The sequence below is a fragment of the Antechinus flavipes genome, chromosome 4 (assembly GCF_016432865.1).
Source record: "Antechinus flavipes isolate AdamAnt ecotype Samford, QLD, Australia chromosome 4, AdamAnt_v2, whole genome shotgun sequence".
Classification (NCBI taxonomy): domain Eukaryota; kingdom Metazoa; phylum Chordata; class Mammalia; order Dasyuromorphia; family Dasyuridae; genus Antechinus; species Antechinus flavipes.
Window position 1 is genome coordinate 335,467,964 of NC_067401.1, and position 17,530 is coordinate 335,485,493.

The following is a 17,530-nucleotide window of genomic DNA, read 5'->3' on the forward strand; positions in this document are numbered from 1 at the left end:
TGTGGACCCCAGATCAAAATCTCTACCTTTTACAATTTTTGAAGGATCTCCTTTATCTTTTCTTTTTTATATTTAATAGTAATTTTTGACATTTGAACTAGTATTCAAGATAATAGAAGGGATTGTATAAGATTTTTTAAAAGAGATTTCCTTTTAACCTAATAGACCTGTATATTTTAGTATTTAGTCTAGGTCATGGATTTGTTTTATTATAGCTTTTTATTTACAAGATATATGCATTGGTAATTGTTCAGCATTGACAATTGCAAAACCTTTTATTCCCATTTTCCTCCTCTTTCCCCCCACTCCCTTCCCCAGATGGCAGATAGGCCACATGTTAAATATGTTAAAGTATATGTTAAAAACAATATATGTATACATATTCATATAGTTATTTTGCTGAACAAGAAAAATTGGACTTTAAAATAATGTACAATTAATCTGTGAAGGAAATAAAAAATGCAAGCAGATAAAAACAGAGGGATTGGGAAAAGCTGGTTCTATTTATTATTGAACAAATGGAACTGATTTGGATCATCTCATTGTTGAAGAGAGCCACATCCATTAGAATTTATCATCATATTGTTGAAGTATATAATGATCTGGTCCTGCTGATTTCACTCAGTATCAGTTCATGTAAGTCTCTTCAGGCTTATCTGAAATCCTCCTGCTGGTCATTTCTTACAGGACAATAATATTCCATAACATTCATATGCCACAATTTATTCAGCCATTCTCCAATTGATGGACATCCACTCAGTTTTCAGTTTCTAGCCACTATAAAGAGGGTTGCTGCAAACATTCTTGCACATACAGGTCCCTTTCCTTTCTTTAAGATCTCTTTGATATATAAGCCCAGTAGTAACACTGCTGAATCATAGGATTCACTGTTTTATACCTTTTTGAGCATAGTTCCAAATCACTCTCCAGAATGGCTGGATGTATTCACAATTCCACCAACAATGTATCAGTGTCCTAGTTTTCCCACGTCCCCTCCAACATTCAGCATTATCTTTTTCTGTCATCTTAGCCAATCTGACAGGTGTGTAGTGATATCTCAGAGTTGTCTTAATTTGCATTTCTCTGATTAATAATGACTTGGAGCATCTTTTCATATGGCTAAATATAGTTTCAATTTCTTCATCTGAAAATTGTCTGTTCATATCCTTTGTAGGTCATGGACTTTTGAACATAACCTCTTTTGTACTAATCTCCCTTCTTTAAAAAGGGAAAGAATAAGAGTCAGAAAAAATTTTTAATAGAATCTTGCTGCTACTTAATGTTGTTCTTGCTCTGTTCTTCTTTGTTGAATATTTTCACATACATGTATAATGTATATAGCTCACTCCTATTAATGAATACCAGCATCCCTTTGTCCTAATTAAGTTGTTAGCTTAGTGTCCCATTCAAAGCCAGATCTAACTAGATTGTTTGTTAATGCATTTAAGTCTATTGGTTACTTACTATCCCATCAAAATTTCTTTTTGTAGTTTTTAGTTTGAAAAGAAGTAACATATATAGAGATGCTACACCAATATCATTTGTATTTTGAGAAATATATTCCAGATCTTTATTTCTACAGTTCTAGGAAACTTATGTAGTGGATATTCAAACATGGCTATAGAGGAAGTTTAAACTTATGAAAATTTGTTTTAAATAAAGTTGTACATGGCAAAAACTACACGACATGGGAAATACAAAGAAAATCGCTATCCATTTGCTAGGAAACAGTTTATCTGAAGGAAAACAAATAAAAGATTTAGGTAATTTAGTTGACTGAAAACTAAATATGAATCAACAGTGTGATATTGACACCAAAAAGCAGTTTATTTATAGCCTTTAGCCTAATAAAAGTCAGTTCTGAGCCCCAAATTTTAGGAAAGAGATTATTCAAAGGAGTATATCCTAAAGCAAACTGAAAGAAGGGCCCTGGAAACAGCCTAATGAGATCTGGTGTAAGGAAGTTTTATTGGTAAAAGAAAAGATTTGGGAGAGAAAAATAGCCATTTCCAAGTATTTGAAAAGTGGTTTTGTAGAGGGTGATTAAATTTGCAGTTGTCCTTTCACATATTTGCTGTAGATTCTGAATACTGCAACAAAATAAAAATACTATAATTTACAATGTAGAACTTCAAATATGAATGTGATCATCATTAATTACTTTTATTCACTGACAATACACTAGAGCATTCACAAAACTTTGTAACTTGCATCTCAAAATTCCCATTTATCTTTCTTGTGATTTGGAGGATGTTTATCTCTTTGAAAAAATATAATAACTCTGAGACATAATAAAAATATTCTTAAGGTCATAGCAAATAGTTTTCTTTTTATTATCAAATCATATGCATGGATAATTTTTCAACATTAACCTTTGCAAAACCTTGTGTTCCAAATTTTCCCCTCCTTTCCTCCACCCCGTCTCCTAGATGGCAAGTAATCCAATATATGTTAAACATGTTAAAATATATGTTAAATCTAATATATGTATTCTATTTATACAATTATCTTGCTGCACAAGAAAAATCAGATCAAAAAGGAAAAAATGAGAAATAAAACAAAATGCAAGCAAACAACAACAAAAGGAGTGAAAATGCTATGTTGTGGTCCACATTTAGCATCCCCAGTCCTCTCTCTGGGTTTAGATGGCTTTCTTCATCACAACATCATTGGAACTGGCCTCAATCATCTCATTGTTGGAAAGAGTCATGTCCATCAGAATTGATCATCATATAATCTTGTTGGTGCCGCATTTAATGATCTCCTAGTTCTGCTCATTTCACTCAGCATCAGTTCATGCAAATCTTTCCAGGCCTCTCTGAATTCATTCAGCTGATCATTTCTTATAGAACAATAATATTCATCACCTTCATATACCATAATTTATTGAGTCATTCTCCAGCTGATGGGCATCCACTCAGTTTCCGGTTTCTTGCCACTACAAAAAGGGTTGCCACAAACATTTTATAGCAAATAGTTTTCAAAACACATTTTAAAAACAACTATCTCAAAGGGCAGCTAGATGCTCAGTGGATAGAGAATTGGCCCTGAAGCCAGGAGGACCTGAATTCAAATCCAGCCTCAGACACCTAAGAGTGCCTAGCTGTGTGACCCTGGGCAAGTCACTTAACTCCAATTGCTTCAGGGGGAAAAAAAAAAAACTATCTCACGTGCTACCTTTATGTGAAATACAGAAACAAACCCTATCTGGCTATATCAGAGAGCATAAGGAGGGAAAAAGTTTAGTGAGCTTCGCAAGATATGATGAATCAGGTTGTGAAGGGTTTTAAAAGTTAAAATATGTGAATAGGGAGGCATTGGAGTTTATTAAAGGGAAGAGTGATGAGCTCAGGTCTATGCTTAGGAAAATCACTTTACAAGACAAATGAAGGATAGAATGGGAAGACACTTGAGGCAGGGAAATCAATTATGGGACTGTAATAAAAATCTAGGTGAGAGGTAATGAGAGTCTGAACCAAATTAGTGACTGTATGAGTTGAGAGGAGTCATATATGAGAAATAAAGTGGTAGAAATGACAAGATTTGGCAACTGTTTGGATCATGGAGTAAAGGAAATATGGGATCAACAATGATGTATAAGTTATTAATGAATTTGAGAAACTGAAAGAATAGAAGATAATTCATGATAAATAGGGAAATTTGGGAGAGAAGTAGGTATTGGGGAGAAGAGAAGTTCTTGCTTTCCTTGTTCTTCTTATTCTTATTTTTCACTTTCTTCACCTTCTTTTTATTGTTTTTCCTATTCTTCTTGTTCTCCTCCTTGTTCTTTTTCTTCCTCTTTTTCTTCTTATTCTTGTTCTTCTCCTTCTTCTATTCTTCCTCTTCCTCCTCTTCCTTTTCTTTGTTTTCTCCTTTTCCTCCTCTTCCTCCTTCTTCTTACTTCTTCCGTTATTCCTCCTCCAGCATGTTTGACATGTCCCTAGGACCTGCATGCAATTTGAAATGTCTAGTAGGCAATTGGTGATGTGGGACTGGAGCTCAGAACAAGACTAGGACTCAAAATAGGCCTTGGAGTCATTTGCATGGAGATGATAATTAAAATTACATGAACTAATGAGATAACCATGAAAGACAGTGTAGAAAGAAGAGTGCCTAGGATAGAGACATTGTTCATTCCCTTATTTAAAGGGTATATGATTGATAATCTAGCCAGGAATTGTTAGACAGTTAAAAGGAGAATCAAGAGTTAGCAGTGTTAAAAAAAATGCAGATGGGACAGTATCTAGGGGCTCTGTGTTGCAATAGGAAGAATATTACGATCAGAAGATTCAAGTTGTAATATAAACTTTAAGTTCTTATCTCATCTGTGTGACCATAAGAACTCATTTAACTCTTTGATTCTCAACTATAAAATAAGGGGTTAGACTGAAGCTCTACATTTCCTTCTATTTGTAAATTCTATGATTTTAAATGTGAAAATTGGTTCTTTAATTTTGTTGTCAGTTAGGATTTAGACTTTACTTGTATATCTGTCCTTTGTGCAATTAGTAAATATAAATTAATTTGCTGAACTTATACACTTGTGAATAAATCTATGAGATTCTAAGCTTGACCAGCTGGCATTTCTCTTCACAGAAAGGAGGCAGAAAGCCCTTTGAAATCAGTGAAAGGATTAGGAAAGCAATGTGCAAGGTAGGGGTAAAAGGTGGAGAAAATAGTAATGTAAACCATTTATTTATTAGTCAAATTCCAAATGAACAGATTTCCTTTGAGAGAACACAGTGAGTTTTATTTATTACTGATTAACAAATGATTAATTTATAAACAATTTTCCTTCCAAAGGATTATATATCAGAATGTCTTTATTTCCTAATTAGATTGTGTCTCTGCACATAAATTAGGGGAAAGTAATGCTGTCTGTTGAATGGAGCATAGAAATCATGCATCTATATTCTGACTATACCACTGATTTACAGTATGACCTTGAGCAAGTCATTTATTCTCCCAGTCTAGTTTCCCTAATTATAAAATAGACATAAAAATACTTGCTGACTATCTTAAAGTTTAATGAGTCAAAATAAAATGTGTATAACTCATAGCAGAGTTTTAAAAATGTTACTTTTAAAAATCTAGACCTGTGATTTCTTTGGTACAATATTGTTACTATTATATATTATTTTTAACCTTGATGCTAGACAATTATAGCACTTTTTCTGTGCCTAGATAATAACTATGTATAATGGAAGGTTGTTAAATGGAAGCTCCATTTTTCTTTGTAATTTGGGCAGAGTTAATATCAAAGTTAATTTTCATTAAAGATTTTATGTGTAATATTTCATTTGTTTAACCACATCTTTAGGTAAATGATGCATATAAGCTATTATGTCAACATAATTTAAACAGTAAGTGGCTCTTGATTTTGAGGGGGTTTAACTCTAGCTCAGAGGAGAAAATATGGTAAAATGATAGATGGATCTGAAAACAGAGACCTGGGGTTCAATTGCAATTCTATCAATTTCTCCCTTGCTTGACCCTGCATAAGCCACATGAATGCCCCTTGACTTCATTTACCCCTTGTATAAAAAAGGGATTGGACTCAAAGAATTCTAGAATTTATGATGCTAGCATATTGTCTCCCTGTTAGTAGTTGTAGAATGATTTAATTCAAGTTTTATGTTGAAATGTCCTTTGAGTTGGAAAATAATTTGATGGATTTTTTAATCTGATAGAAATTAAAAGAGCACAGTGAAATAGATTGAGATCCATAATTGCACAGTACTAGAGATGTTATTACTTCCACTATTCCATTTTATTTATTTTTCCCCCGCAAGCTAAGCAACTGAGAAAATGTGTACAGTTTCCCACTATAGTCATAAATCACTTACCCCACAAATTCTCATGATCTTACAATCTCTGGATGTTTTGTAGATCTGCCTCAAATGGAAAGTTACATTGTTCTAATAGAAGAAGGGCTGTTGCTCATTGAATAATGCATTCTGATACCATTACTTTGAGAAAAAATTAGATTTTATTCTTCAACCACAAAATGGAGTTTGTTTCTTATCTGTCCTCACCATTTTGGAAGCTTTCTAGGTTTAAAAAAAACTCACATTTTTTCAATAAAATAAAAATATATTTAAAAAATCAATTTTAGACATTCCAAATGGGAGAGTTTGGGTTTGATAGCAGTTTGGGGAAAAGAATAGAGGGATTTTATGGATTACAAGCTCAGAATGTGTCAACCAATGATGTAGAAATCAAATTAATGAGACCTAGGACTATATTAAGAGGCCTGAGTTTTTGGAAATGAGGGGTAAGAATCCCATTGTATTCTCTTCACATCAGACTTCACCAGTTCTGAATGTCATGTTAAGAAGCACTGATAAACTAGAGAATGTTCAGAAGAGAGTAGTCATGATAGTGAAAAATCTTGAATTGTGTCATAAGGATTGGTTAAAGGAGTTTGAAGTGTTTACTTTAGGTAAACACTTGGACAGGTCTAGAAGGATGAATAAAGGGAGGGACACGAGCTATATTCTAATATTTGAAGTTTAGGTTGTCTAGTTTGTCATGAGGGAGAAAATTAGGCTTGTTCTTTTGAGCTCTAGATGGCAGAACAATAGATGAAGTTGCAGAGGGTATATTAAGTCTTCATATAAGGAAAAACTTCCTAACAGCTAGAGTCTTTCATAAAGGAAAGGACTTCCTTTATAGGTAGCAGGTTTTCCATTTGTGAAGTTCTTCAAGCAGAAGCTGATCAAACACTTGCCAGCTATTTTGTTTATGAATTAATTCAAATTCTGTGATATTACATAAATACTATATTTAAATAGGCTCCCTAAAAGGCCAATCATTTCTTTGGTGGAGAAACTCCCATCATAAACACAAATACAACTCCTCTATCAAATAGCAGATGATGAAAAAGCTGAAATACTTATCACTCTATGACCAACACAGAAACAATTTCTCACATCTTATTTAGGCAGCTCTCAGGCAACATGCTCCAATGTATCACTTTATTAGAGCTGTTTTCTTACTTCCACTCCCAGTAGAACCAACTACAAGGGCCCCTCTTTGGGGCATAGCCACAGTGCTTCAATGGTGAACGAGATTCCAGGAATAACTATAAAATTTTAGTAGCTTTTTTGTCAAAACTGGTTTAATTACCAAAATCACAAGATTCTAGCAGAATTAAAATATTTCAGGTATATTTATCTTTTAAAAATATTTATATTCTCAAGGACTAACAAATGCGGTCACAGTAAGTAGTTGTTTAGTTGAAAATGTCTGTTGATAGTGGCAGAGGCCTCTCTCTAGAACAGGCAAAATCCAGGTTTGAGAAAAATGTTATTTTCCTGTGGTGTTTTTCTTCTTTATAACATAATAGCTCTCTCTGCAAGAGAGCAGGTTTCTTGGGGAGGTTTTCTGGAGGCAGCCTTAGTTGCAGTTGAAAGTAATAATCACTCCAAAATGCAGCCAGCTGATAAAATGCAAGTGTTTATTTTCTCCTTCCAAAATAGTCCGGTTACTTTTTCTTAGTGGCCTATTTTTCTGTTTGCTCCCAATGTCTCCAAATCCAAAGGTTTGTCCTTCAGCCTCCAGCCAGCCAAGTGGAAGTTGTAATGAATCTTTTTTGCCTCCGAGAGAGGGCTTCTGGCTGAATTCACTTGATGCTCCCCTCTCATTCTAAATTCAGCTGAACTCTCTTAACTGGGCCTCTGCTTTCTTTTTATATCTCAGAGAGTGGGATTATGGGTTTTCTCCCATAGTGCTTTGTGGCCCAAAGGGCTTCAAGGGAGGTGTGAATTCGGAAATCTCATACTAAACTCTCAAATCTCCCAAATGTGTGAACTCCAATGAGTAAAGGTGTGAACACAAGCATTGTATCAATTAGTTCTACTTAGTACCTTGTTTCAGATTCTGGCCCCAAATATCTCCTTGTAAGATTAGATCAAGGATATTGAACCATGCTAAATTAGATAATTATTGTCTCTATCAACTCTAATGACTTAACAATTTGTAAAGATTCCAACATTTTCCTTAAAAAAATGTAAATCTGATGGAAAAGAACAGCTATATTATACAGGCAAAACGATAGTCTGGTTATTCTGGGCAGAGAAAACTAACTGTAGTCTTTCTGAAGCTACTTCCCTTGTCCAAGCTTCAGTTGTTTCATAGATTTTTTAAAAATGAAAGTGGGAAGTAGAGGACAACAGAAGAGACTCCCAGTTCTAAATTCTAAATTTTGCTGCCAGTGGTCACGAGGGGGCACTGCTAGTCCGATTTTAGATAAGGAGCGGAGAGCCGGGGCTTTCTCCCTTCTTGCAGAGGTAGCGGTGAGACAGGTGGAGTAGTCAGTCAGTCCGTGAGCCTGTCGGGAGGTCGCTAAACTCTAAACGAACGTAGCTGGGTGACCCCAATAATAGAATCCTCAGATTTATCCCTCTTGGGGTTTAGGCCTAAAGGTAGCTGGGCTTTCCCGCAGTCAGCCTCTCCAAATCCTGTGACCGTGGGCTGAGAAAGCCCACTAAATTGGCTTTGCAGGTGGAGCGCCTGTTGGAGGGGGTGGGGGATAAACGCCCCAAAGACTCCGATCCTTCAGGGTAAAGAGGAGCTAGAAGATTCTCCAAACCGCAAGCGGCAACTAAGCGGGGAAAAGGAGAGATTTAGAGAGATAGGGACCAGAAGTTTAGGAAGTCGCTCAGGTGCACGGTGGTATCACCTGTGAAAAGGGCTTCATTATTAACATTATAGCTTGTGCTCATTAGAAGCAGTATCACTTTCATGTGCCCCTTTCTCCACTTTCTCGCAGTCATTGTCTCTGCACAACTGGGGTGGTGAATGTATGCTTAGAACTTAAAGGGATTGGACCCAGGTTCACACCTAGGGCTCAGATTTACGTAAAGGGTAAGAGGTAGGTTCTTCTTGTTTAAAAACAAAACAAAAACTGCCCCTTTCACTCTCTTCTCCAAGCAGTTAAACCAGCACTTGATTTTCAAGTTCTCTGGTTCTAGAGTTCAAAGTCCAGAGGACTTTTCGGGGCTGAGACCTATTCTGAGCAGACCTTTCTTTCTTGGGAGATCTGGTTGGGAGCTCCAGCCTCAAGGGAGGGCGCCCTTCTCCTCCGGAGGAGCCGAGCTTTGTAAAAACCAGGAAAGATTGAGTGGAAGATCCGGGGTTGAGAAGCCCAACAGGAAGATCAAAGAGAAAGTTCTCCTATCTCTCCCCCCCCCCACACACACACACACTCCTCCCCAACTTTTGGAAAGAACTGAGATGTAGGAGGAAAGAGGCAGGCGAGCGTTGGAAGCTTCCGTGCTAATTAGTTATCTCATTGCGTATAGAAGACGTGAGCTGAAGCGCTACCGGCTGAGCTCTGCCTCTGACCCTCGGTGGGGTTTGGTGTGCTGGGGCCTTTGATTACGCGCGCCTTTACTCCTTGGCCTCAAGTGCCTAGGGTTACGCTAATGCCAAACACCCCAGAACCAACCCTAGAAGCAGCTCCACCCAAGAGTGGCACGGAGTCTACAAAATAGATGCGCAGCTCGTTAAATTGAAAGGTGAGGAGCGAGCTTAAGACCTTGGTTGGGTCGCGCTGTCTTGGAGAGGAGAAAGGTGCAACTTGATGAGCTGGGGAGGCAGGGGGGAGGGTAAGGGGGGGGAGGAAAAAGTAGGATATCCAGCCTCGCCCTGTCTGTGGACGCCGGCCTGGAGATCCACACTACCATCCTTGTTAATAAAGGCAAAGTGGGAGAAACAGAAAGAAGACGTGGGTGCTTCTATATGTAAAAGAAGTCCTCTGTAAGGGGAAGAACTGAAAGGAGCGGATCAGGGAGCTTCTGTGTTTGGGGTGGGGGTGAGGGAGAGAAACAAGGCAGTCGCTGAATTCCACCCCGCCCTTCATCCAGCAGTTGAGAAACCACGGGATAGGGACCGGGAGGGTGCTGAGGAGGAGGTGTATAACACATACGTAGATGAGACACATCAGGGCGACTGTGCATCTGTCTGGCTGAAGGATCCTCCTCCTCCTCCTCAACATGGTACTACGTGTTAAAAAGCCAACACGGAGCAAATAGTAAATAGATATGCTTGAAGCCACAGAGGAAAGGAGACGAACGGAACCGAACCAAACAGAAGAGAAATTGAAGGAAAGCGAGGACTAACCTAACCTCGTGTCTTCCAAATAGATTCCCCAACCGGGCTTATTCCAAAGAGGGGCTGTGATTAAACCCCTTCTCAGCCACCCACCCTCAACCCAGTGACAGACAGAAGCTCGCCTGAGAGGGAATAAGCAATAGATCACTGTCTTTGAACTGCGGCTGCCGTTAGCGAGGGATTTAATTTTCTTGCTTTTACATTTTTCTTCCAGTTTTTTTTTTTTTTTAAGGTGTCTGCTATTTCCCGATTCCTGTTCTGTACTATTCCGTCTTCAATTTCGCAGATTGTGGATTTTTATCTCATTCTTCTCCCTTTTTCCTCCAAGGAAAGAAAAGGATTAAAAGTTACAAGTATTGTTATCGTTGGGTTTGAAGATTATTCTCCCTCTATTCCGCTTGGTGTGATTTAAAATTACTAAATATTATGTGTACCAACATAGTTTACGAATGGCTGAAAGCCCTGCAGCTCCCACAGTACGCGGAGTCCTTCGTGGATAATGGCTATGATGACCTGGAGGTGTGCAAACAGATCGGAGACCCTGACCTGGACGCCATCGGGGTCTTGGCGCCCCAGCACCGGCGCCGGATCCACGACGCCGTAAGGAGGCTGCGGGAGCAAGACGCAAATGCCGCTGGCCTCTACTTCACCCTCGAGCCGCAGCAGCTGCAGCCCCAGCAGCAGCCTGGTTCCCCTTCCCCAGAAATCTACACCAGCCACCTGGTGGAGCAGTATGAGGGTCAGGCTTGGAGGGAGACTCAGCCTGGCCAGACCCAAGGATCCAGGGGGGTTTCCAGGAACCAGAAAGCAGGGTCCCGCAGCAAGGAACTGGTGACTTACCCCAAACTCAAACTGAAAATCATGATCAGGGATAAACTCGTCCGGGATGGAATAAACTTAAGCAAGCCCCCGTACTCCAATAAGGTAAGAACTAACCTCTCCACACTCCTAGCCATCCCACCCCACTAGCATGCTTGTATTGCTGAAGGTGGCAGTGCCAGTTTAGACTTGTCGGTCCCTGGTGAGCAATCTCACATAACAGGGAAGGAAGAATGACACTGATGTTTGGACTTCATTTTACTTCTCCTGAGAAGGAGTTGGTCAATCAACTTCTAATGTACCAAACTGAGATAGGAAAGGAACTTACTGTCTTCCCCAAGAAGCCCCTTTCATAGCTACTGGTTCTTACTTGTCGGATGTTGTTTCTCCTGCTGGAGTATAGGAGTATTATTAATGTCCTCTCTCCGTAGCATTTCAGTCTGAAAGAATAGCAGATGTCATTATTTCCCACCTTTCTCATCTCCTTTCCTAGTCCTCCTTTTTTATTTTTCCTTCTTTTTTTGATGTTGCCTCTGAAACTCTCAAATGTTTTCCCATTTAGTTTTTATAGATAAGTAGAGATGCCTTATAAAGAAGAATTCTTTGCAAGTGTTGACTGGAGACTATAATAACAATAATAATAAATTTTGATAATAACAAAATAGGGGAAATCCCAGGATTGTTGAAAACTTGGAAAGTAAAGTCACCTTTAGATCTTGGGGGGTGGGGAGGGATCGGAGGGAATGAATAAAACTTGTATTAGGATCCTGGAAATGCCTTAAGGAGATGACTTGGGTTTTCCAAATACAGAACTTACAAAGAAAGCAGGTAAATCAACTGAGCACAAAGGTTGACTAAGCAAATGCTTGAGGTCAGTATGATGTAATGTGTTTGATGGATGTGTTCATCTAGGAAGAAGTCTATGAGGGGCTGATTCATTAAGTAAAACTTTGGATTGTAGACTGCTCCAGATAAACCAAGTTCGGAGGACTAAGAAATACGAGCTAAAGAGCTAATGAATTTGTTCAGTTTGAATAAGGAAGTGATAATAGACATAGGTAAATGCAAAAATGTAATCATAAATGATGACAAACTTTTTATGAAGGTTTTGGGAAATGACTTGGAAATTATCACAGTTCAGTAAAGGTTTTAGATACTCTCTAGAAGGGACAGAACCAAAGTATAGGTGGAAGATGCTGTGTGTTAATAAAAATTTAAATGAGAAAATGTCATTTCACACAATATCATGCTTCTTAACTCAAAATATAATGTCTAGCTTTGCTTCACACTTTTAGGGTGAAGAATACTTCCTTCTATCAAAGGAAGATGATATCTTAAGAAGATGTCTGAAGGAATACATTTTTTAAAAAAAATGCCTATTGCAGCTTAGTGATGTAGAGTTAGAAAAGGATGAATGCACAGAAAATAACATAATACTCTAAAAGATTGGCTATTTTTAGAAAGGCAAATGGGAAAATAAAAGTAAATTGAAAGGAATAAATGAAGATTCTTAGTAGTTTATGGTCCTTTTTTGGAAACAGTATCAAATGAAGTTAAAAAATGAAAGTGGATTAAAGAGCAGAGTAGATGGCTTAACATATTTATTTGGGTTTTACAAGGCATTTTGAAATAACATTAAAAATTTGAGTAAGTTATTCTAGGGTATAACCTAACTAGTTACTAAGAGATCAGGAAGTCTGCTTTATATTTAAGATTCATTACCCTAAGTATATTACCTGTATTCAAGGGAGGAGATTATATTTGATAATTATACTGCATAACAGAGTAGATAGACATTTTTCAATTAGGAATAGCAACTGATCAGGGTACAGGAACCCAGCCATTAGTATAAATGACTCATTCCCTAAGAGAACAGTTAAAAGGGGGTTGGAATCAGTCAGTTAAATAGTCATTTACTGCTGTGGAGGTGATCGAGCCCGACAGAGTGAATCTAAGCTCCTCAGCATATTGTGATGGCTCAGGCAGTGGCCAGAAAGTCCTTCAGAGTAGAAGGTGCATTACTTTTTGTAACCTACCCAGAAAAGAAAAGATGTAGAGAAAAGATGAGAGAAAAGGAGAATAGTAGCTGAAGAGAGTGTTGAGAAAAGAACTCATAAAGGGAATAAACATGAAATCTAGACTGTCAAAATAAGTAGCTGGCTTTACAGAAGGATGGCGTCAAAACATCTTGCTGAGCTGTGGTCTTCTGCCTTTGGGAGTGGAATAAAAAATACATCATAGTGATTCTTATTCAGGATCTTCCAATTGTCCTAGATTTACTTTCTGTATGAAACATTATTTGATACAACTTTACTATGAGTATCATAGAACACATATTTGATAATATGTAACCAGAAGAAAGCATTGATGGTGAGACTCATTTCTCCTTCTCTGGTTTTATTTTACTTCCTATCAAATGGGCTTGTAGATGGTTTAAAAAGTTTCTTAATCATTGACTATTACACTGGTGTTTCAGATGATGGAAGAAAAAAAAATAATAGGGCAGCAAGCTTCATTGTTGAAGACCTATACTCTAGGCTCATATAAATAAGAGGTGAATATAATCAAAATGAATAAGCAAGATGATGAGTATTTATTAGTAGAATCATGACCATTTCTCTGAATGCTTTAGCTCTGGGTTGGCAAGAGGATTATTTAGATTCTCAGTCTCTCTCTCCATCCCCAATCGATTTCTCTCTCTATCTCTCTCTCTCTATTTATTTTTGTGTATATGTATATATTGTATGTGTGTATGCATATACATATATGTCTGTATATATGTATATACACATAGTATGTCTGTGTTCATGCAGATATTATATGTATATATGTACACACATGTATGTGTGATATATGTTTATTCTGCTCAGTTTTCAGTTAAGCCATAGTTTAGAATATATTGTTGCTATAGAATCTTGGCCCTATATCTGACTTGGTTCTGAATGTGAATTAGTTATTATGTGCTATTTGGAATTCTGATCATTACAATTCAGCTTCTCATTTACAGATATTAGCATCCATGATCTCTGTGATTTGGCACTTCATAAGAATATTAGATCAGTCTTCAAAATGTATTAAATTAGGAAATATTAAGCAGGAAAGTTGAATTCTTTAGAGAGGAAACTAGCTGGGTATAACTATCTTGAGAGAAGAGTAAAACTTGTTATTGTGATGAAGGGAATTCCCTAATTGGCCCCTGATTCCATAACAACTTTCTACTCATATTTTGATTCTATGAAATGCAAATGATCTTTACATTTCTCTTGGACATTTTTTTTTTGCAATAGTCTTCTAATTGATCTCCTTGCCTGATTCTCTCATCTTCCCATCTTTCTTCCATACACCTAGCAAGCCAGTATTCCCAAATTACAGATTTGATCATGTTACCCCTTATGCAAAAATCTTCAGTAATTCATTCTTGCTTTTTACAGATTAAAAACTTCATCTGGCATTTCAATCCCTGAATAATCTGATTTCCATGTACCTTGCCAAACTCTATCTCAGGCAAACTAGTATTCTAGCTGTCCTTTCATGCCTAGTTATTTCATCTCCTACCTCCATTCCCTTGCACAAGTGATTTCTCTAAGTCTGGAATATATTTCCAACTGATCTTGCCATTGTGAAAACCTTGCTTCCTTCAAAACACAGCTTAGATGATGCCTTACATAGGATTACTCTCCCTTTATTATCAATTGACAAGATCTTATTAAAGACACATTAAATGCCATTAATTGTGCTGGATATACAGACAAAAGTGAAATTGCCCCTGGCCTCAAGGAGTTTACATTGAGTTGGAGGAGACTGCATGTGCTCATACAGGATAGATCAAAAATCTCAGTGCAGTTTCAGACTTGAATAGCTTCCAGTCTCAGTTTTCAAGTCAGGATGTCCTGAAAAGTAGGGAAGCTCCAACAAACCTATAATAATATAATCATTATCCATATATCAATTAATATGACAATTTTAAATCTCATGGCAATGTTTGTGTGCCTGTTGTAATTTTCCTTGTTTACACAGTCCCTTGAAAAAAGATATTTCCTTTCAGTCTTTATATGCACAATGCCTAATATTCTAATAAATGCTTCATTTGAATTTAATTGAATAAGTTGTTCACTTTATGTCACCTTCTCCTTATAGGTGACTAGAAAATGAAATCAGATGGGTTCTTTTTAGAAAATCCAAAATTTTGGTATTTCCTAAATAAGTGTCTGTGATATTCTATACTTATAAAAGCACATGCATCTATATTTTAAAGGATAGGCAATTAGATAAAATTTTCAAATTGTTCTGTACCTAGATCAACTCTTCCTATATGATCATGATTTGCAGTAAAGAAAAACGGACCCACATGCTGTCTCTATTCCCCAGGTTTTTAGTTATTGTTGTTTTGTTTGTTTTGTTTTGTTGAGCTCAATGCAATATAGGTGTTTTGTGTATGTGTGGTGCATGTGTGTATAGCTCTTAAGTGTGGTATTCATTGGCTTGAGTGTATGGTTGTGCCTAAAATGCTGATTTCAACTAATGTTTGGGGATACTAGGTAAGAAGAAGAGACTGGCTTAGAGTGACTAAGAGGTGCTTGAAGCCTCACATCCAAAGTGCTTAAGAATCTCTTCTCATCTACTACCAACCCTCATAGTTTGTCAACAAGAAATGAATTTGGATTTAGAAATTAAATTCAGAAATTTTAAAATTCAAATAATCCTTAGAAAGTTGTACAGTCATTTGGTTTTTAATGGTGAATGTTTTTTTTTTTTTTCAGATAAGCATCTACATAATCAATCAAGAACATTTTGGATAAGGAATTTCTGATGTTGGATTTAGATTTAGTTGTGGGACTTGGGATGTTAAAGAGTAAGAGCAACAGACAATAGGAAAGTATTTGATATCTAGAGGATAGGAAAGAGAAGATTTAAGGTAGGATAGGGGTTCAGAAAAGTATTATTGGAAGAAGTTTATCCATCATAATTGGGGAGGAGACCATAAAGAACCTTTATAACTTATGCTTATCAAGTTCCCACTGGTTATATTTTGTGTTAACATTTATTAAGTGCTTCCAATAGGCAGTATATAATCTGGGAGTAACCAGTATTTCTGATTAGTGGAATAATAAAGGAACTGAATTGGGGCAGGTAGGTAGCAAAGTAGATAGAGCACTGAATTCAAATCTGGATTTAAACATTTAATTAGCTGTGTGACCATGGGCAAGTCACTTAACCCTATTTACCTCAGTTTCTTCATCTGTAAAATGAGTTGGAGGGGAAAAAAAAACGGCAAAGTACTCCAGTATTTAAGCAATGAAAACCACAAATGGGATCACAAATAGATCTGAATAGAAACTGAAACAACTGAGCAACAATGAGGTTTACTGGGTTGAAGGTTTTAAAAGTCTATTCAGAGAATTCATACTTTATTCAGGAGAAACATAGAAGTATTTTGAATGGTGATGGCTTGTAATTAGTCCTGTTTATTTTAAGAGCTGATTGAAGAACCAATTAAAGTGAGACAGTAAAGACAGGGGCACAAGGTAGGAGGTTATTAATAGTGGCAGGCTGAATTAAAACACCCCTTGTGAGGGCTTCACTGAGAGTGGTAAGAATGTTGCAAAAAAAGAAAGAAGGTTTAAAACTTTATCAGTAGAACATTCAACAATCTTTATCATTTGAATAGATTAGGAAGCTAGGCCTTGAGGTAGAAGGTAGAAGACTCAAAGAATTAAAGGTGACTGAAGTTTGGAACCCAGGTACTTAAAACAAAAATGGCTATCTTTCTCAGCTTCCCCCATCTCCTTAATTCCCCCTTCTCTCCTCATCACCCCCACAACCCTGCCACCTGTGTAGCAAAAGAAAAAGTGTATCATATTAAAAGATCATAACTATCTACCAAATTTGTGTATCTTTTACATAATTAATTTTAATTTAATTCTTAACTTTTGGAGATAAATTACATTTTTTTTTCAGTCATTGAATGTTAGTATGGTAGGGAAGAGTTCTTTTTTAAAAACAATAGCATAAAAACAATAGTTCTCACAAAAAAGCCTGATATGGTCGATTTCACATACAAGTAAACTAAGTGCCAAATATTTTTGTAGAGGGATTTCACTACTGTTTCTAATAGAAATGAAATGGGCTGTCTTAGTGATTTATCTGTATAGATTCCAAGGAATTAGAAATCGAGACAGAATGAAAACTGCAAAATCAGTTTTGGGAATACCTTGTCTTAGAAATAGAGAAATCCCTACACAATTACCTGAGAATAATTTGCTTACATCGGCATATGTGTGTATGAATACATATGTTAGACACACAAAATATTATATTTCATATTTTAAGACAAAATATTACTAGAGTTTTACAATAAAACAAGGTCAATTAAAAGAAGTAATGAACAACAATTGTACAAATTTGAGATAAGTTTACTGGAGGTAATTTTCATTATGGTTATCATAATCCAAATCTATCTCTGGTTTTCTAGAAAAATACCAAAGTAAATATATATATATGTAATAAAGGTAAATTAGAAAAATTTAGTATAGATGCAATTGAAACAATTCTTGTTTGTCTTTAGACTTTCCCTCAGAGATCACAAACAATAAGT

At 36.7% G+C, this 17,530-nt stretch overlaps 1 protein-coding gene across 1 annotated transcript in view; it reads left to right on the forward strand.

The window, feature by feature from the left end:
- Window positions 1-9,268: 9,268 nt before the first annotated feature.
- The window catches only part of SAMD5 (sterile alpha motif domain containing 5), a 30,946-nt gene continuing 22,684 nt past the window's right edge, over window positions 9,269-17,530 (forward strand). The window contains exon 1 of the mRNA XM_051997915.1: window positions 9,269-11,040. Within this exon, the coding sequence (XP_051853875.1) occupies window positions 10,543-11,040 (498 nt within the window). The 5' untranslated portion in view covers window positions 9,269-10,542. The remainder of the gene's footprint in view (window positions 11,041-17,530) is intronic.